The sequence below is a fragment of the Medicago sativa genome, chromosome 6 (genome assembly GCF_051527215.1).
Source record: "Medicago sativa cultivar Bolivia chromosome 6, Bolivia_mono, whole genome shotgun sequence".
Classification (NCBI taxonomy): domain Eukaryota; kingdom Viridiplantae; phylum Streptophyta; class Magnoliopsida; order Fabales; family Fabaceae; genus Medicago; species Medicago sativa.
In genome coordinates, this window is record NC_140754.1 from 27410873 (window position 1) to 27431360 (window position 20488).

Genomic DNA, 20488 nt, shown 5'->3' on the forward strand with positions numbered 1-20488 from the left:
CACTTTTCCTTCAGGAGCGCTTTAGTCTTAAGGAGCACTTTGCCTTCAGAAGCATCTAAGCTTCAATTTCGTTGATTTCTTTTGCTCTTTATTTGCTCATTCAGAACCTTTGTATGATATCAATTTTTAACTATGGTCATGTACACTTGAACAAATATTAGTTAGTCCAATTTACAATTTTTAATACCTTGTTATCATCAAAACTCTTTAAGGTTCATTGTTAAACACATTTTGTTCCAACTGGATTTAATGTCCTTGGAGGAGGGTATCGGAGGGAATTGGTTTACAAATAGGGTGAGAAGGAAGTTAGGTAATGGTATGAAAACTAGTTTTTGGAAGGATAAGTGGATGGGGGAGGTATCTTTTTTCAACTTATTCCCTAGGCTTTACTCTCTCTCAAGTTGTAAGGATGCTATGCTGAGGGATGTGGTAGTGTTTCATGAAGGGGGGCAGCGGTGGAATATATCTTGGAGGAGACAACCGTTTTTGTGGGAGGTCAATCTAGTTGTCAATTTGATGGCTCTCTTGGAGGAGGTTGTTTTCAACGGCGATGAAGATAGGTGGATGTGGATTCCGGATGAGGATGGAATTTTCTCGGTAAAATCCTCCTATGCCATATTGGAAAATATCTTTCTTCTGGATGAGGGGGTGGGGGCTTTAGAGGATTGGAAGAGTCCGGCTCCGTCAAAAGTTGTGGCGTTCTCATGGTCCTTGCTTCTTGATCGCATTCCGACGAGAGAAAATCTTGCAATTCGTCGCATCTTAGAACCGGATGCCTCCCTTCTTTGTGTTTTGTGTGGGGGGCGGGTGGAGACTTCAACTCACCTATTCTTACATTGTGATGTTTCGTCTTCAATTTGGCGTGGAATCTTGAATTGGCTTGAGATTAACTTTATTACTCCATATAACTTATTTATTCAATTTGAATGTTGGAATAGTGAAGCGAACTCGAAGAGATTATAGAAGGGGTTTTGGTTGATTTGGCACGCAACTATTTGGTTGATTTGGAAGGAAAGAAACGCAAGGATCTTCACTAATCAAAGGAAGGAAGTGGAGGACATTGTGGATGAAATCAAAGCGGTGTCTTGGGTGTGGACTTTGAGTAGGTTAAAGATAGCTTCCTTCCTCTTCTATGAGTGGACTTGAAATCCTAGAGAGTGTCTAAATAGAAGATGAACGGCGCTGTCTTTGGGAGCTTGGTGTTCGGCTCCTTGCTATTGCTGCTGGTTTTATTCTGTTGGTTCGGTATTCAGGGAGGGTTTTGTATATTTTCTTTTTTTGGTGTTTTGGCTGTTATTGCCTTCTCCCTGTTGTTGCGCCTATTTTTCTGCAGTGTCCCTTGCTGCTGTTAGCTTTGTTACAGTAGGCAGGGTTTTATTTGTTGTATCAGCTTGCCAGCTTTTTGCACCTCTGGTGCTTGGCCTTTGAAATATATGCCGTTTCAAAAAAAAAAATACAAAGTTATTTCACTATTTCTGTTATATTTCTTTGCATTCATTAATTACAAAGGGTCAAACCCTTAAAGTGTGTGTGTGATTTGATGGAAATTCTTCTGATTGATGCATTTTCTTGCATTGATACAAAATATGGGCGTCTCTCTTGACAAAAAATGTGAATGATTATTCATCGCATTGTGGAAGATTTGTTCCATTTCTAATACATTGCCTATGCCACTTTTTGTTTCATTATTGCAATTTTAGTAACCGTTTTGCTTTTATGCATTAGTGAGATTATGCAATAATTTGTAGATGATGAGGGAAAATAAATGAAGGTAGAATGCACTTTTGAGTTTAAAGTTACCTATTTTGTTGCTGTTTTACATACTTGCATTACCTTAATTACATGTATCGCAAAAGAAAATGTAATTATTTTTTATTGAGGGTATAAGAAGACATTAAATTCAGTTCATATAAGAAAAGTTTCATATCACACATACAACCACTCTTCTTTCTGATTTTTCTTCTCTATATATCTTGTTTTCAAATTATGGTTCATTGAGGAATCTTTTTATAGTGACTCAACTATAATTGGATACTTGTTCTTTGGCATCCTCACAAGTGTTGGTTGGACAGAATCATCTTTCTCTAGAGCTCTCCATCTGTAACATCAATTTTCATTACACTCTTTAGAAAAATTATTTCAAACAAGCAAAAATTATAACATAAGAGAGAGTGAATTAAATATGAAAAATGGTATATTTAGCTGTTTTAGAAAATTTGACAAAGTCCAATATTTTGTGTTTTAGTTTTTTTGGTTAATATATATTTATCTCCTGTAATATGGTTTATGATTTACTCACTATTAAAAAGAATTGTTTAGATTTCAACCATGTAATTTGAAGATTCTTTGGTTTTCAACCTTCATAGCATCAAATTACAAAATTTAAGGTATTTTTGCCTTCTGTAATTTGAGAGAGTTACGGTTTACCCTCTGCCATATCATCGATTTTATACAATCAAAATTCATGAAGGTCTAAAACCAAAGAATCTTCAAATTACAGGGTTGAAATCTAAACACTTTTTTTTACAAGAGGTAAAACAGAAACCGCTAATATTACAATGGGGTAAACATATATTAACCCTAGTTTTTTTCTTAAGTTCCATAATTGGAGGTAATCCTCTTTGAGGCCCTGTCGAATATAAAATGTGGGTACTTTTTTTGTTAAGGGTTCAAATTTTGGTTTGTCACGTTGTGAAAGTCTAATCATTTCTGTTAGACTCAATTACCGTTGGTATTTTTTAATTTAATTCTTATAAAATAAAATTAATTTAATATTTTATAAACAAAAATAAATACATGTGCACATATCTTACTTGTATCTGGTGACAAGGTGATGAATGAAGACACAAATTTCAACCTTAGCAAGGTTCATTCCAGGACACATACGTGGTCCACTACCAAATCCAAGAAAGCTGAAAGGTCTCAAGTGTTCCTGAATTTGATTAAGTTTATCAATTTTCGTTTGCATTTAAATTGAAATGTTAATATTAATTAGGAGTTTTGTGACAAGAAGATAAACTTACATCAAATCTAGAGGGATTAAACTTCTCAGGATCTGGGAAAACATTAGGGTCATGGTGTATTGAAACAACATCTAGATTCACTGACCAACCTTTCTTAATTTGGTATCCTGCAAAATTCAACATCAACTTTGTTGTCATTAAAAAACATTGTTCAAAAGAGAGAATTAATGTTGTGTCTGGATAATTAGTTTAATTAAGTACTTATAACATAAGAGTTTATCATACAAGTGCTCATATATAAACTGTTTTCATACGTGAAGAGTTTAATTAAGTACTTATAACATAAGAGTTTAATTAAGTACTTATAACATAAGAGTTTATCATATAAGCTATAAATTGTTTTCATATGACATTCTACAAAGATTGTGAAAAAAGCGAAAAACAGCCGAGAGACATTGTCATAAGTTGTTTTCATAATTCAAACAGACCCTAAGGGATAGAGAGAAGAGCGTGTATGAATATCGATTGGTTTAGTTTTGTATTAAATTGAGATATGAATCGCATGTATCTTAATATCGTGATAACCATGATTAACAAACAAGTAACTAACCGTCAACTGCTGGTTAATCTCAAACTAAATATTAATCACCAATTAATTATATCTCTAATATTTTTATTATTTCATATAAACCACAAATTTTTCAACAAGACACACAAAATATTGAATTGGTCATTGTGTATTTTTTGGCTTACCATCAATTTCAAAATCTTGGGCTGCTTTCCTTGAAAACCAAGGTAGTATTGTGGCTCTTCTGAGTGTTTCACTAATCACCTGAAAATCAAATAATCAATAATCTTAGTGATATGTGAAAAAATTGAAATCACTTACAAGAAGAAACTTATATGTTGATTCTCACTTTGGCTGTGTAAGGCATGTTATTAACTTCAGACCATGTAAGATCTGTCCCACTTTTTCTGTTAGCAATAATTTCTCTATGTTCCTCCTGCAAAAATAAATAAAAATAAATAATGGACATGTTTGGATAAACAACTTAATTGCTTATAGTGTGTGTTTGATTTCATGTTTGCAACACAAAAAAGCACGTTTGCACGTTTTCCGATGTACTTTTGCCGTAATTTTTAGAAGCTCCAAATACTAGCTTCTACGCTAACGTGATTTTTTGCCGTGATTTTCATCAAACTCCGTTTTGAAAACGCAGTACCAAACATGCACATAGCAAAATGCTTATCATATAAGTCTTTATATATAATTATGAAAATAAGCTGAAAATAGTTTATGGACATGTCAAACAGGCGCTTACTCTCAATTGTTCTAGAACATTTTGATTTTCTTCAAGAAATTTGATAAGCCATGTAAGAGCAGCAGTTGTGGTATCATGGCCAGCAACAAGCAGTGTTAATACATTGTCCTTTAATTGTTTATCAGTAAGTTTATTTTCATCTTCTTCTTGTCCATCTGATTTTCTGCTATGTTTCATAATTAAGGACTCTAAGAAATCCTGTTGGAAATCTTGGCCATTTCTCCTCCTCGAAATTACAGAATCCAACATGTCGTACATCCTATCGCGAGCCTGCACATAATGCATCGGACAAAAAGAAGTTAAGAGTCCTGCCTACATGTCAGTGTAGGTGCCGTGTCAGTGTCAGTGCTTTATGGATATTATATCCATAAAGAAGAAAAACCAAGTTACTCCTACGAACATGAAAAATATATCGGATTTGTATTAATTCTTAGTCGATTTGAATTGTTTGTTACCTTGATACCGCGATGGAAAGCTGTCCCTGGAAGTTTAAAAGGCAATGAAGCAAATGAGGAAGAAATGATCTTGAAATTTGACCTAAACTTTTCTTGATCCTCTCCGGTAGGCTCTAAGCTCATGATCATGTGTCCAATCACTTTAAGTGTAAACTACAATATTCAAAAGACTTACTTAGCATGCAATAAAATGTATAAGAATATGAAACTTTCAATGTTTGATATTCACGTCGAACCAGATTTGTTTGTAGTCGGCAATCTGACGCATTCATGCAGTTAACCTATCTTTGGTCGTTAGAGCAAGATTGAACAATTCAGATTTCAAGCTCGATATTTTCTATTTTTAAAATAAAAAATGCCAAAACCTACATTAAGATTTGGATCATCTGATCTAAATCCAATGACCACGGTTATATTGACTGTGTGATTGCGTCAAACTTCCGACTACGAGGAATCAAAACATAGACTTTCTAGGGGCACTCAACTGTAGAAGCCTCTTCAAGAACATGTACTTTCTTTCCTTCCCATTGATCTAATGTTACCATTGCTTGAGTATTAATAAAATGGAAATATTTTTTTAAACCATCCAATGATAAAGGTTCAGCAATTAGTCTTCTAAGCCTTTTGTGTGCTTCACCAGTGGTTTGAAGCAAGCTAGTGGGCCCCAGAACTTGTTGGCCAGTGTAAAACAAGTTTAAACTCACAAGCCCATCTTTCCCAGTTAATAGTATCTTACTTGCTTCTCTCCCAGTCATGAAAACTGTGAACCTTCCTAAAACAAAGCTCTTGAAAACCTTTCCATATCTGCCAGAAAATAAATACAATCATAGTGAATTTTTTTTAAACTCTTTAGGACGTACTCCCTCCGGTCACATATATAAGCAAAAAAGTACTTTTTAGGTTCATTGAATACATAATGTATTTGGTCTATATATAGTCCAAATACATTAAGTATTGAATGAATCTAAAAAGTACTTTTTTGCTTATATATGTGACCGGAGGGAGTAGTATATAATGCAGATTAGTATGTCACGTGTCGATGTCAGACTAAAATATGGAAATGGATTCCCTACAATCAATGGTAACTTAGTCTGACAGGTGTCGATGTCTAACTACCCAACTCCTTCTTTGATTTTTACCTCTCTATTGAGAGACATTGACACGACACATGTTAAAATTAATAATTCAATTGCCTCAAATAATTATCAGAGGTGACATGTCAGTGTCAATGTCGTGTCAAGAGATGTTTGTGTCTGTGTTAGTTTTTCATACTTGATTGCTGACTACACTTAACGAAGTCCCAAAAGTAAACAATTTTATTTTTTGACATGAACAAAAAATAAAAAAATTCTATAAAAACTAAAGTTGAATGATTGTGATTCCACAGGGTCCAAAAACATATTTAGCCTTTAATAATTTATACATAGTTCAAAGTTTTGATGATTTTGTTACCTCTTTTGTCTCTTGTTCATGAAGCTAAAGATTCCAGAAGGACTTGAAAAATCAGAGAGGAATTTGAAACTCTCTCCAACAATAGGCCAACCTAGATTACCAGGAATACCTTCCATTTCTTTAGGAGATCTTGTCAAATACATCAACAATAGAATTGATAACACTACCAAGAAAAAGATCAAAGAGAGTATCAAACAAAGTAACATATAAATCATCTCCATTAATTCCTAGTGATTGCAACTAGCAAATAACACTATTAGTTGATCAAATCAACACTTCTTGTATATATAACAAAGTGCTTAAGACATATGTTACAAATTTAAGACTCTGCCTAGTATTTATATTTAATTTTAACTTATGGTATGATTATATTTATAATTTATTAAACTGCAGGCCAATGGTATATAGTGAAAGTAACGAAATTTACTTGTGTAAGCGATCATTTTGAGGCAGTAAATAAAAAATTAATTATTTGGTATAATCTATAACTTCTATGTTCTTGTTAGTATCATGACGTTAATCGATAAGATGACACTAATTTTGGTGAATTAAGGTATGTTTGTGTCCAACAATAAAGACTAATCACACATTTTGTAATAGAGATTCTTTTTTTTTTTTTTTGAGGGAGTAATAGAGATTCATTTAAAAGATAACATTATTTCAATGTATTTTTTTAAATGTGTATACCCCATGTTTTTTTTTTTTTTTTGAGGGAGTGTATACCCCATGTTAGTGACACAAGTTAACCTATTCATGCATTTAATTTATGTTATGACATTTGTGAAACAAACATAGATCCTATTTGCCGTCCGTGTAGACCAATGTCTTGCATAACAATTTGCTTGTATTATACTAGTACAAAAATGTTTCATGACACTTTTTTTTTTCTTTCTATATGTGACACATAGTTAATCATATAGAAAATTATTTTTAATTCAGTTGAGCATATGATTGATTTAGAGAGCTTAGCTCAGTTAGTAAGGACAATGCATTAATATATGCAAGGTCCGGGGTTCAAACTCTGGCCACCACAAAAAAAAAAAGATCATGTTGAAAATTATGAAATTATGATTAATGATATAGTTAATTAATCATAATTTTGATCGAGGATTGAATTGACAGGTGCCACATGTGTAGGAAAATTTATAAGAGGACGAATTTGACTTGTTTGCTCCAAATTTAGGATTCTTGAACAAAACTAGGGTTGGAAATATGCCAGCCGCTCGATAGAAAATTATGGCATTATCTGTCTAATGTCAAGGCAGTCTTTTGTTTTTTATTCAAACAATGTCAAAAGCCTTAGATAGATTTAAGAAAGCATGATAGTTAAATGGATATTTTTGTTTTCATTTTTCATGAAATAGATTGTTAATTTCAATATGGATATCAAAAGTTTTCATTTTTCATGATCGTATCACAACCCTCTGATGGCAATCAGACGGCACACCATGACTCACGCTAGATAGTCCGCAAACACGTAACTGTCCCGATATCACAACCCTCTGATGGCAATCAGACGGCACACCATGACTCAAGCTAGATAGTCCGCAAACACATAACTGTTCCGATCTAGACTCCTTTACATCTCACAGTATAAGGGTCCATAATCAGCTGAGAGATGTTTTTCCTCTTTCGGCTAAACCTTTAGGCTCTCCTAAAACTCCTCACCGGCTTAAGCATTAGAGTCCTTGCAAATTCACCACCCCCTCCAATGAGCAACTATCGTAATCCACAGCATCTGGAATCTTAAAACACAGAATCTTAAGCAGTTTTATTCTAAATCAATCTTGGACTCAGAATCTTAAAACAGAGGCAATGAAAAGAAAAGATGCTTTAACTCAAACATTTACAACATGTTATGTGGTTTCATAACCACCATCTATAATCAACTAGTTCTTCTAAATCTTTATGTTAACTATGTTTCCACCAGAGAACTGAAAGACAAATTTCAAAGGGTGTTCTTCTAACCTATAAAACTGCAGAAAGTACAAAATAATAGGATATGTTTCTACCTTAAATCTAAAACTGCAGAAAGTACAAAATAATAGGATATGTTTCTACCTTAAACTGTAGAAGATACATAAAACATCATAGGATTAAGGACAATGATATATGTAATACATACATATATATACAACATGTTACTTGGGATGAATATATTATGTAACCAAATCATTTACTTTGATGTTGCATACGAGCTACTTTTGGTAATTGAAGTCCATGAAGTTAGAGCGACCACGACCGTTGAAGGGTTGATCAGAACGAGAAGGCGGCATGCCAGGCTGTGTCTGCTGGGGTTGAGGATTACTCATTTGTTGCATGGTTAATTGTGTAGCAAATTGGGTGAACATCCCGTTAAATGAAGGATTACCGGCAACGGCAGTCAAATGATTCTTTTGCGCCCTAAGGCGTTGAAGTTCTTTCTTCAACGCTTCATTGAGATCTGCAATCACAAAGTGTAGCCATGTTCATATTTAAATGGTAAAACTTGATAACAAGCAAAAGTGTTTTGCAAAAATGGTCAAATTTCAAGCAATGATATTTCTTTGGAATTAATCTTCATGTCATCAAAATATACACTGATTTATATCACAAAAGCAACTAAATTTAAAGTGTGACATTGTCTAAGTGGATTCGCATTTAATCTCGCTTATAAAAGCATCCCTAAATACGTTAGATAGGGAAAAATCGGATATTTTCAAAACTCTAAGGGTCCAAAATCGTAAATGATGCAAAATAGCAGGACCAAAACTGTATTTAAGCCAACTTTTGTAGCATAGTTTTAAAAAAGGTAAAATTGATAGATATTAATGAAGATTCACAAGATCTTTTTTCGCACAACAAACAAATGAATGATTCAGCCTTTTTCTAGTCCAATTCAATAAAGATGTGATAAAGGGGGAAGCAAAATCCACTTTTTTATGGATCAAGAAATATGAAACGATACATACCTTCTCTAAGCTTTGCTTGTTGCTCGAAGGCATCTAACTTCATTTTGAGCTCCTTATTCTGAGCAGTCAAATCAGTGGTGTCTCTCTGCATCATGATTCAGTGATTAGTTTGCTTCCTTTTTATTCTTTTGCACATTTTTTAAGTTTACACAAATTGAAATTAACAGCGTGCGAGAGGCATAACATTTAAATTAATTCAATCAGTAAAAATTTAGATCATAGATATTTGATGAGTTGGAGTGGTTGGGACCACCTATCTATCAAAAAATCACATGAAAAGGCAACAATTATGTTTTGAATCTGTAATCCAACAAACCAAGGGGACCATGTGGGTTGAATGCCTGGATAATTACCACTTTACTCAAAAATATCTGTCTTAAGGATGGTTAATATCAAATCGAGAATCGCAACATCTATTTTCAAAATCGTGAATCTAATATTATAGAACAATGCATGCCAATCTCTCCCATTATTATGGAAGAAAGCCCTCTAACATAGTCACTAGTCAGAAAACTCAAAGGAACTAAGAAGACCACTGTATTACATAGAAGTAACTAAATGGAATAATCCTTGAGAATATTCCGACATTGCTCCCCTTTGTAGTTGTCGTTTTAAGGTCATTTAACATACCAAGAAAATTACTAAATTTTGTTGAATTATTTGTCTTTTTCCTATAATAGCCTAAACTATTTATCATCTTGTTTAACTTTTTTGACAAAATAATAGTGAGTGTTGTAATGTGTTTCACTTTTTTGACAAAATAATAGTGAGTGTTGTAATGAACTTTGAAAAAGACATATAAATAGGAACAAAATTATTATTCTACTAAAGTGACGTAAAAGGATCAGATGGAGTACACAAAGAATCTTGTCATCTTCACTCATCACAATACCACAGAATTGGCATATAAAAAGATACTGTGATTAATTTATGGAGCAATCATGTCATCTATCTATGCAAAGATATGCATCCAGTAGCGTCCACTACAGTTAGTTGTTACATAAATTTGTTTTTATTTCTGAAAACTAGGCACTCATGTTTCTGCACCTTGGAAAGGAGTACCGCCAGATTATGTATCAGAAAACAAACCAACCTACTACAACGATGTAAAATGGTTTTTCAGAAAAATCTTATACAGTATGGTGAAGGTTTGATTTATATTTATGCATGAAAACAATGAGATCACTGCAAACTGTATTACAGACTAAATCTTGCACAGCTAAATCGAGGAAAATAGGATTGGATGGACTTTAGAAAAGAAAAAAAAAACCTTTTTATCCTGGCCTAGGACCATCTACATAAAGTTTTGTGGAAATACAAGCACGAAATTGGCAGAGCTCACAAAAGAGCTGCTTATAGTGAAATTACTTTTCAAAACGTAGAAAGTAGGGAAGATGTTTAATAACACCGGTAGTGAATAACGAACTAAACCACAAAACAGAAGACGGATAATGCAATCATAATCAAAATGAGGTCAATAATTGTTTCAGATGAAGTAGTCTCAGGTTTAATGGTTCATAATTTCATTGAACACTTAATAGATAAGACTTAAAAGATTTGTATGATAATCGATAAGGGGAAAAAAAATCAAGCGTAAAATTACAGAGATCGCAACTTTTTTAAATTTAAATAATTACCCCTTTGATAAAAGAGGAATGTGAAAATTTATAGAAAAGTTCAGATGATATGTAGGCTTCAAAGCCAGTTCAGAGTTATGAGTACAGTGTCCAAATGCAAGGGAAGCACACACACTGGACATGACACGTATACTGACACGTCGACACCAATAATAATTTAACAAAATGACATAATTCAATGTAATCATGTGTCAATTTCGGACACCGATGCATGTTCGACACCGGGACACGCCTAACCTAACGAGTGTCCGTGCTTCATGGGTTGTAACGCAAAATATATATAGGATGTAATAGAGTAATTAAATTTAATTTCACCAAACTATATATTTGTATGTATGTATATGTGTACATATATACACATATATATATCCATATAGACATAAATACCTACCTAGTACCTATACACATGCATACATGCATATCCTTGGTATTATGTGGGTTCCATAAACAGTTATGACCGCACAACTCAAAATCAGACAGAAATAAATCTACATCATTGTTAAAGATGGAGGGCTCCATAAACCACCAACAAGAACATGTTACAAACAAATTCACATCTATTCATTGAAAGCTACAATTCAGAACAGTGAAATGAAAAGGAAATAACATACCTGAAGGACTGTAAGTTGTGCAGAGAGGTTAGTTGCTTCAGTTTGAAGCGTCTGCACTTTCCTCTCCAGCTCACTTGTATATCGAGTTTTCCTCTCTTTCGATCGTGCAGCAGATTGCCTATTAGCAAGAATCCTGTAAACAAACATACAACATTTTAAGCATCAAGCCAAATTCTACATAATCCAAACACCCTTTTATCTTTTTTTTTTCATTATTCAGAAAAACTCATGTTACATCATATAATTAGAAAGCATGTTATCATCAACAGAAACAATTCATTACAATCATCAATTACAAAATAAAACACTAAACTAAAATTCAAATTTCTGATAAGATCAGACACACAAACACAATTGTTTTTAGTCTTTGACTAAAATTTTATATATGTTGGTCCTAGGATTAACCATCTGAAATATAGGTCAAAATTTCAAACCCCTAATCTTAGAATCAACCACAGACACAATCAATTTAACACGAACATAATCTTTTTGTGAAGAAAAAACATCTTAAAACAACGGGTGAAAACAAATTTTAATCTAATTGTGTTCCAAATTATCCATTACAAAATAAAAGACACATAAAAAACTAAAACAAATCTATGACAAGATCAAATTCACAAACACAATTGGTTTTACTCATTGACCAGAAATTCCATATGTATAGGATTAACTTCCAGATTCCAAACTTCTAAACTTAGAATCGATCATAAATACATTAATTTTGTTTTAATAAACCATCGTAAGTAGGGTATTTGACACCCAGATGCTCGTCATAGTATCCCAAGAAACTTTAGTACGAGACTAATCTCTTCTGAGATCAAACCTCAGTCCTCCCACAAACTCAACACTGCTTAACCATGACTACAAATTAGGTAAACGTATATATAATTTACGGTATTATGCTCCTCAGAGTATCCCGACAAACTCCAGTTAGAGACTAATCTCTCTACTGAGTTCAAACCTCAGTCCTCCCCCACCACAAACTGAGTGTCGCCTAACCAACCGAGTCACAGAGATTGGCTACATAACAACAATAATCAAGTGTAATCCCACTAAGTGGGGTAAACTACATGCATCAAACAACGTCATAAAGTTTTATCAATCTCTAAATCTTTCTTAATAACTTCTCTTAAAGTTTTTCTAGGTCTTCCTCTACTTGTAGTAATTTGACAACCCTCCATCTGATTTACTCTCCTAACTACATAATCTTCTCTCTACATACCCAAACTCCCTAAGCCGATCATAAACACATACAATTTTTTTAAAGAAACCATCGCGAATAGGGTCTTTGGCAACCAGACACGCCTTAGAGCACCCCGAACAAACCTCAGCGCCCCCTCCCCCGACCCTAAACTCAATGTTCCTTAACCAACTGAGTCAAATTAAGTCACACAAATTGAACAAACAACAACAACCAAGTCTTATCCTACAATCTCACGTCAGCTACATGGATCAAACAACGCTATAATATTCTATCATATATCATACCACATACTCATTAAACTTATATAGACTCTAATTAAAAACTAAATATTAATTTTTTTTTTCATAAAAAGAAAAACAAGAACCTTAAATTTAGTAGATAAATAAAATTAATTTCTTCCAAAACAAACTTCAAAAAGTGATTATGCTTGTGATGATGAAGATGATGATAAACCTTTTAGCTCTCTTAGGATCAATAAGAGCAAGTTCAGCAAGTTTCTCAGCCGGCATAGATTTCTTCACACCATCACCAACCTCAAACAACCCCATCTCAGACCCATCCATGGAACTACTATACCTATGTCTACTCACCTTCCTCTCTTCAACCTTTTCCCCTTCACCACCAAACCCTAACCCATCAAAAAACTCAGAATCCACGGACAAACTCCTGAGATGCCGTCCCTCTGACGCTGACTTCCCGATGGACTCATCAGAGTCCATCGGGACAGCGTCAGGGGATGGAAGAGGGAGGTTGGAGATGTCGAAGTCGGACGGGTCAAAGGTGAGGAGATCGTCGAAGTTTGCTGCGAAACGGAAGGTGGTGTCTGAGTGGGAACGGCGGTGGTGGGTCCCACGTGATGGTGGCATGGTTTCTAAGTCAATTATAACTGGTGGTGGTTTTCTTGTGAAGTTGTTTTGTTCCATTGAAACTAAAAATAATGATGTTTTTTTTTTTGGGATATTAAGGTTTTGATGTTTTTTGAGTTAGTGTTTGTGTTGGAACTTGAAAGTGGTGGTGGTGGTTGAAGTGGAGAGTGAGAAGAGAGAGAGAGAGAGGGAGAGAGAGAGAGAGGAGAGTTTTCCGGTGGTTGGTCGAGACAGTGAGAAAAAGTGTTGTAATGAGAATGGAACTTCTTTGGTTTTATTTACCTAAAGTTGAGGAAATTGTCTTTAGTCATCATTAGACTAAAGAGTATGATTATCTATTCTATATATAAAAGTTGTCCCAAGCCAATTTTGAAGCCCTAATTTTTCCTAAACCCTAATGATTAAAATTCCTGTTTTAACCCTAACCTAAATCTTAATTACGAAAACTAATTTAAACCTAAACCTAACAATTTTTCCTCTCTTTCTCTCGCGTTTCTTCTTCTTCCTCTTATCATCGTCACCACCGCCATCCCTCTCCCCCCATTCCTTATGCAATCACGTATTACCGCACGGTCAGTTCTCTCCCTCTCTCCTTCTCTCTGCGACACTGCTGCTGTGACCATGGCCTTTTCGATTTCTTTTTCTTTCTGCTTCAATCATTTAAGCGAGTTACTCGCTTGCACGCATCAATTTGTTGAACGCACAAATTGATGGATCCAAGACGGCGACCGAAGGGTGATTGTTTACGTTATGAATTTGTTCTGTTGAAGTTCGATTTGATTCTGATGATTTTTGTTTTATGATTTTTAGGTCTGAATTCAGAGAGAGGTTTACGATAGAGAATCCAAGCAACAGATCCGTTGTTGTGGTGAGTTTTGTGAAGCGATATAGTTTTATCTATTCTATATATAAAAGTTGTCCCAAGCCAATTTTGAAGCCCTAATTTTTCCTAAACCCTAATGACTAAAATTCCTGTTTTAACCCTAACCTAAATCTTAATTACGAAACCTAATTTAAACCTAAACCTAACAATTTTTCCTCTCTTTCTCTCACGCGTTTCTTCTTCTTCCTCTTAACATCGTCACCACCGCCAACCCTCTCCCCCCATTCCTTATGCAATCACGTATTACCGCACGGTCAGTTCTCTCCCTCTCTCCTTCTCTCTGCGACACTGCTGCTGTGACCATGGCCTTTTCGATTTCTTTTTCTTTCTGCTTCAATCATTTAAGCGAGTTACTCGCTTGCACGCATCACTTTGTTGAACGCACAAATTGATGGATCCAAGACGGCGACCGAAGGGTGATTGTTTACGTTATGAATTTGTTCTGTTGAAGTTCGATTTGATTCTGATGATTTTTGTTTTGTGATTTTTAGGTCTGAATTCAGAGAGAGGTTTACGATAGAGAATCCAAGCAACAGATCCGTTGTTGTGGTGAGTTTTGTGAAGCGATATAGTTTTATCTATTCTATATATAAAAGTTGTCCCAAGCCAATTTTGAAGCCCTAATTTTTCCTAAACCCTAATGACTAAAATTCCTGTTTTAACCCTAACCTAAATCTTAATTACGAAACCTAATTTAAACCTAAACCTAACAATTTTTCCTCTCTTTCTCTCACGCGTTTCTTCTTCTTCCTCTTAACATCGTCACCACCGCCAACCCTCTCCCCCCATTCCTTATGCAATCACGTATTACCGCACGGTCAGTTCTCTCCCTCTCTCCTTCTCTCTGCGACACTGCTGCTGTGACCATGGCCTTTTCGATTTCTTTTTCTTTCTGCTTCAATCATTTAAGCGAGTTACTCGCTTGCACGCATCACTTTGTTGAACGCACAAATTGATGGATCCAAGACGGCGACCGAAGGGTGATTGTTTACGTTATGAATTTGTTCTGTTGAAGTTCGATTTGATTCTGATGATTTTTGTTTTGTGATTTTTAGGTCTGAATTCAGAGAGAGGTTTACGATAGAGAATCCAAGCAACAGATCCGTTGTTGTGGTGAGTTTTGTGAAGCGATATAGTTTTATCTATTCTATATATAAAAGTTGTCCCAAGCCAATTTTGAAGCCCTAATTTTTCCTAAACCCTAATGACTAAAATTCCTGTTTTAACCCTAACCTAAATCTTAATTACGAAACCTAATTTAAACCTAAACCTAACAATTTTTCCTCTCTTTCTCTCACGCGTTTCTTCTTCTTCCTCTTAACATCGTCACCACCGCCAACCCTCTCCCCCCATTCCTTATGCAATCACGTATTACCGCACGGTCAGTTCTCTCCCTCTCTCCTTCTCTCTGCGACACTGCTGCTGTGACCATGGCCTTTTCGATTTCTTTTTCTTTCTGCTTCAATCATTTAAGCGAGTTACTCGCTTGCACGCATCACTTTGTTGAACGCACAAATTGATGGATCCAAGACGGCGACCGAAGGGTGATTGTTTACGTTATGAATTTGTTCTGTTGAAGTTCGATTTGATTCTGATGATTTTTGTTTTGTGATTTTTAGGTCTGAATTCAGAGAGAGGTTTACGATAGAGAATCCAAGCAACAGATCCGTTGTTGTGGTGAGTTTTGTGAAGCGATATAGTTTTACCGTGAATTTGAATTAGGTTGGGAAAGCTGATGGAAAGAAATGGAATGGATATAAAGGTTGAATTAGGTTAGGATGTTGTGATAATTTCACCTCTGTTCCACTGAAGAAAGTTAATATAAATCTTAATCCGTGTTTTGATTTTAAATCATTTTTGTGATTTATGTGTATTTTAAGATCCGGGTCATTTTGAAGATGTGATGCAACATGTATTTGTTTATGGTATATTAAGAGGATGTAGTTGGTTCTGGAATACAAAAAGGAGGTAACAAAATCCTAAATTTTGTTGCACTTTTTCCATTCAAATTTGTATGTCTATTGTTTTGATTTAATTGTTGTGTCGTTCATGTTGTCTATTCATTCCATTGTTCAAAGAACTAGCTACAATCATAAGCAAAAAAGGTACGAAAATTGTATTTTTTGGTTGTTTCATTGGTATCACTTCAATATCTTTTTATAAATATTATTTCATCTCACCAACTTCGCAATTTGATAGAAGTGATTTAACGTGGTTTCAATTTTACTATTTCCTTCTCACACAATTTATGCTAGCATATTTTTTTTCTTCTGTTTCTTTAGGAGCTGTAACTTCTTGACTAGGTTTGAGTTCATATGTTGAAGATGATGATGGAGAGTGAGGCTTTGATGAGAAGGTGATGCTTTTACAGGTTTCTTTCCCCTTCAGGTTTTTCACTTATAGTTCTTTCCTTTTTGTGTCCTGCTTTTTGAAACATTGTATTTGCATCAGGCTTGCCTTGATTTAAAGCTATATATGTTTTGTTGTTCTCCACTTCTTTGTGTGTGTCGCTGATATTTGTTGTAGTATCTTGCTTGACAATATGTAATTACCTCTTAATTATTTAACATATGATTTTGGTTTTTGAAAGGAACATATGAATCTGCTATTATTTTTCATTCTGTGTTGCTAATCATTTGGCAAGAACATATGAAGTGTGTTACATATTTTTGCAAGTGGGCATACTTATGGAATCACATTGTAGCTTACTTTATATCAAGGTACTTTGCTATGTTCTTCTCTATTGACTTCAACCAAGGCACGAGTATTTTCTCATTTCTCTATAGTTTCTTTTTTTTTTTTTAGGAATCATTTCTATAAAGGTGTTTGCTCATTATCTGTATCATTTTATGAAGGCAGAGTGACGTATGAGAACGATCAGAATCTTAAGGCGACTAAGCTTGGTTTGTGGCTTCTAGGGACAAAGGAAAATGAGGAAGAAACAACATTATCCATTAGAGTCTGCTCTACATGTGTAATGTCTTCCTTTTTCATATAATTTCAAGTTGCAAAGGTAGTTTTCTTTGACTGCTATAAGGAGCTTATTTCATAAGGTTATACTTAGATGTGTATATTTTTTATCCAAGCTTATTTTGGGTTTCTGTGGTGACTTTATCAAAATCACGGTGCGCCACCGTGATTTAGAAAAAATTATAAGGTGCAGCTTTTACAATAACCATTATTCTATCCTTTGTGTGCATTTAAAAAATTAACTAATGATTTGCCTAAAGTTTCTAATTTGTTTTACTGGTCTGATTACAGTCCCTCTCTCTGATAATTTTCTACAACTATCGAAGATTTGGTTGAATCAGCTGAGGTTAATTATTTTGTTCATGATTTTCGCAAGATTACTCTTCATTCTACTGTTTTATGCCAAAATTAATTTATTTTGTGTGTGTAACAATGTTGCTTCATAGATGCTTCAGTTCAGTGTTGGCAAGAACCTGTGAGTTTAAGACTGGTATAGGATGGTCTATCAGGCATACAGTAAATGTGCATCGAGAGTTATTACTATTATTATGAAGATTTTATGTGAAAAATGACAAGGTCTGCAATTCTGAGGCAAGTTAAATAATCTCTAATTTTAACTTAAAAGTGTATTGTCGATAAGTTTATACTTTTTTTTTCTACAATCAATGATTTAGGATACTACTGAAGGATGTTTTCTTTTTAAGCTTGAATCTCATGGATTTGATATTCGCTCTAGAGTAAACCATGTGAATCTGTGGATGCCTATTTTATCTTTCGATGAACAGCAGCGACATCCAATTTGAGTTTTCTATATCAACTCATATTTTGTATGTTTAAAAAAGATAGATATTCACCCAAATAAATAATGAAAATCCATTTCATCTTAATTTTATATATGATAGTAATTGCTATCATGATTCTCAATCTTTTTGTATGATGGACAACCAATTAAGTTAACAATCCTTAATCAACACATGGTTGACATTTACTTGCCGTGCATCGAAAAAAATTATGGTAAGCTAGAAGTTTGATCATGTCAATGTGTATGGTTGTTGAATATATGGTATGGTAGACTATTATCCATTTTTACCCTCAGTTGCAGGGGTAATAGTTGCTGAATAAATTATGGTTGTTGAACTTTGGTCTGTTAGTAAAATGAGTATGTGGTAAAATAGCTATCAATGAATGTGGTCAGAGATTACGCGCTTTCTGAATGGCAGTTTATCAGAGTTTAAAAAATATACATGAAAAGGACATTGAAAAAAGTTTAGTTTCATTAGTTTATACCAGATGTTATGAACAAAAACTCTTCAAAACAAATTCATGGAAACCCTTCAATCACATTAAGTCCTTATCTGTTGTATCATTAAATTTAATGATTGGATGAGTGAGGGTCATTCATGTTCTGATGTGAATGATGCAGAAAGGATACATGAGGATGCGCAAATCATGTATATTGTAGGTGCCATAGTGTCATGGTTAAACCAGATGTCCATAAAAATGGCTGATATACCTGAGCCTTTTTTTTTGTCACATTTTTTTTGGAAATTAGGTTAAGGTTTTACCATCTACAAGCAAGCTCTTATATAGCAAGGTTATCAATCTGAGTGTGTTTATAAGGATGCCTGTCAATTAAATCCATTCATTATGATTTCAATTGGATGTGAGCTATAGGCTATCAGAAGGATATTTGCACAATTTGTTAAAATGACACAATGGACTTGCTTGCACGTTTTACCACATATTATGTAATTAGTGCACTCTATTCTATGTTGTCATAGTTTTTTATTTATTTAAGCAATCACGATTTCTCTTGCACAGGTTTATGTTATCAATGAGATAAGTACTCATCATTTCTCTAAATACATGTGAAGGTGTTGGCATGGTTTGATTTCCCTTGAAGGGCGGCTGCATTCCCCCATACATAAGCCACTACCATTTTGGATAATCATGATTATCACTTCCTGTGATTGTTTTGTAAAACTTCAGGTAAAGTTCCTAAATCTTTAGTCTTAAAACTTTTATGTCAACTATAGTGTTTTTATATAAAATTCATCATATATTGATTTCAACCTCTGAAGTATCATGAACTCGATTCGAGATGTGACTATTTTTAGTAGTGAAATTGAGTAGTTGTGATGTGATGAAGTGTAGTATTGATCAAGTGATGTTGATGGAGTTTTGTGCAGAAATGAAGAAATTAATAGGGAATACTTCTATGATATGGCTGAGTTCAAGCAAAGGGGTCGACTTCATCTGAAATTATTGTTATTTTTATGAAATTGCATTGCAGGTTTGTGAAGATGAACCTTTATCAATTATATTAAAGGTGCAAGCACAAATGAAGATAGTTTTTTTGGTACCTGTGTTGAAGCTAGGCTCCCATAAAGGATAAGTATACAAGATTCTCAAAGTGGGTTGGAAAAGTGGGCAAATGTTTAAGTCTTCCATATAATTAGTGTACATAATGAAATTTTCTGTTATGTTGCTTTGATAGTGGATTGTACTAAAAATGAGGGGTGAACATCATGATGTGCTCTTACTTATTGCATGTAGGTGGGCAGTGGCTCTGTTGCTGTCATGACAGTGCAGCACCTGTTTCACCTGTTTTTTTTTCTGGTTCGGCACCTGTTTCTGCTGCTGTTTTTTGACTGATCTCTCCGCTTCAGGTGCTTGGGGGGTTCCGGTTTTTAGTGTTGCGATTTCCGCAGGTTGTGGCATAGTTATGGGTCTGAATTCCGGTGGTTATTATTGGATTTCAGTGTCATATCTTACGCTATTTCGCTTCGTTTCGTTAGTGGGGCTGTTATGAATTTGTGTGGGATTATAGTTTTGGTTGTTTGGGTGGATGTTACGCATATATGCGGCCTCTTTGTTTTTATTTTCCACCGTCTCTTAGCGTCTTGCAAGTGTTTTGGTTATCCATAATATTTTGCTGATTCAAAAAAAACTTATTGCCACTTAAGATCCTTTTCACATTGATATTTTTTTGGTTATACTTAGTGTTTGATTATATTAGTGCACATTTGAAGCTTCAATTTTTTTTAGTTTTTTTTTTTTATACTTAGTAATATCTTTTGTAATTTTTTTGTTGATCCTTATTCCCTTAAAGTAAAGCATTTTTCACTGATGTTAACAGTATGAATGCATGATTCAATGATATTGAAATCACTA

General features: G+C 34.3%; 2 protein-coding genes and 1 long non-coding RNA gene across 6 annotated transcripts; 1 reads left to right on the forward strand and 2 right to left on the reverse strand.

The window, feature by feature from the left end:
- Positions 1-1706: 1706 nt before the first annotated feature.
- On the reverse strand, positions 1707-6413 carry LOC146914278 (abscisic acid 8'-hydroxylase 3-like). The gene is made up of 9 exons (XM_085720655.1): positions 6193-6413; positions 5226-5544; positions 4741-4893; positions 4286-4555; positions 3881-3967; positions 3717-3795; positions 3024-3130; positions 2814-2932; positions 1707-2098 (listed from the first exon to the last, which is right to left on the reverse strand). The coding sequence occupies exons 1-9, from the start codon at positions 6411-6413 to the stop codon at positions 2008-2010; spliced, it is 1446 nt and encodes a 481-aa protein (XP_085576781.1). The 3' UTR covers positions 1707-2007.
- A 1597-nt stretch (positions 6414-8010) lies between these two features.
- LOC146914279 (transcription factor VIP1-like) lies at positions 8011-13714 on the reverse strand. Of its 2 annotated transcripts, XR_015014085.1 has the most exons (5): positions 13049-13714; positions 11392-11524; positions 9144-9228; positions 8254-8635; positions 8011-8204 (listed from the first exon to the last, which is right to left on the reverse strand). XR_015014085.1 is itself a non-coding variant. In XM_085717153.1 (4 exons), exons 1-4 carry the CDS (start codon positions 13516-13518, stop codon positions 8391-8393), a joined length of 933 nt encoding a protein of 310 aa, XP_085573279.1. In that variant the 5' UTR covers positions 13519-13714; the 3' UTR covers positions 8228-8390. The 2 variants fall into 2 exon arrangements, 1 of the variants encoding a protein (XP_085573279.1); XM_085717153.1 differs by lacking the exon at positions 8011-8204 and having other exon boundaries at positions 8228-8635.
- A 215-nt stretch (positions 13715-13929) lies between these two features.
- Positions 13930-20195, forward strand: LOC146914280 (uncharacterized). 3 transcript variants are annotated; one of them, XR_015014080.1, is made up of 11 exons: positions 13930-14196; positions 14272-14760; positions 14836-15324; positions 15400-15888; positions 15964-16312; positions 16423-17064; positions 17200-17318; positions 17606-17660; positions 17761-17905; positions 19189-19303; positions 19608-20195. It is a non-coding gene; the product is annotated as an uncharacterized LOC146914280 (long non-coding RNA). The 3 variants fall into 3 exon arrangements; XR_015014079.1 differs by having other exon boundaries at positions 13931-14196; positions 15964-17064; positions 17204-17318; XR_015014078.1 differs by having other exon boundaries at positions 13932-14196; positions 15964-17064.
- Positions 20196-20488: the final 293 nt, after the last annotated feature.

Excerpts from the sequence above, each read along its gene's own strand:
- LOC146914279 (XM_085717153.1), bottom strand. The coding sequence starts at position 13,518 with ATGGAACAAAACAACTTCACAAGAAAACCACCACCAGTTATAATTGAC. Across the intron at positions 11,525-13,048 it reads GATCCTAAGAGAGCTAAAAG|GATTCTTGCTAATAGGCAAT; the intron begins GTTTATCATCAT and ends GTTTGTTTACAG. Across the intron at positions 8,636-9,143 it reads ACAAGCAAAGCTTAGAGAAG|ATCTCAATGAAGCGTTGAAG; the intron begins GTATGTATCGTT and ends TTGTGATTGCAG.
- LOC146914278 (XM_085720655.1), bottom strand. The coding sequence starts at position 6,413 with ATGGAGATGATTTATATGTTACTTTGTTTGATACTCTCTTTGATCTTT. Across the intron at positions 4,894-5,225 it reads TTCTTGAAGAGGCTTCTACA|TTTACACTTAAAGTGATTGG; the intron begins GTTGAGTGCCCC and ends TGAATATTGTAG. Across the intron at positions 2,099-2,813 it reads CACCTTGTCACCAGATACAA|ATGGAGAGCTCTAGAGAAAG; the intron begins GTAAGATATGTG and ends TTGATGTTACAG.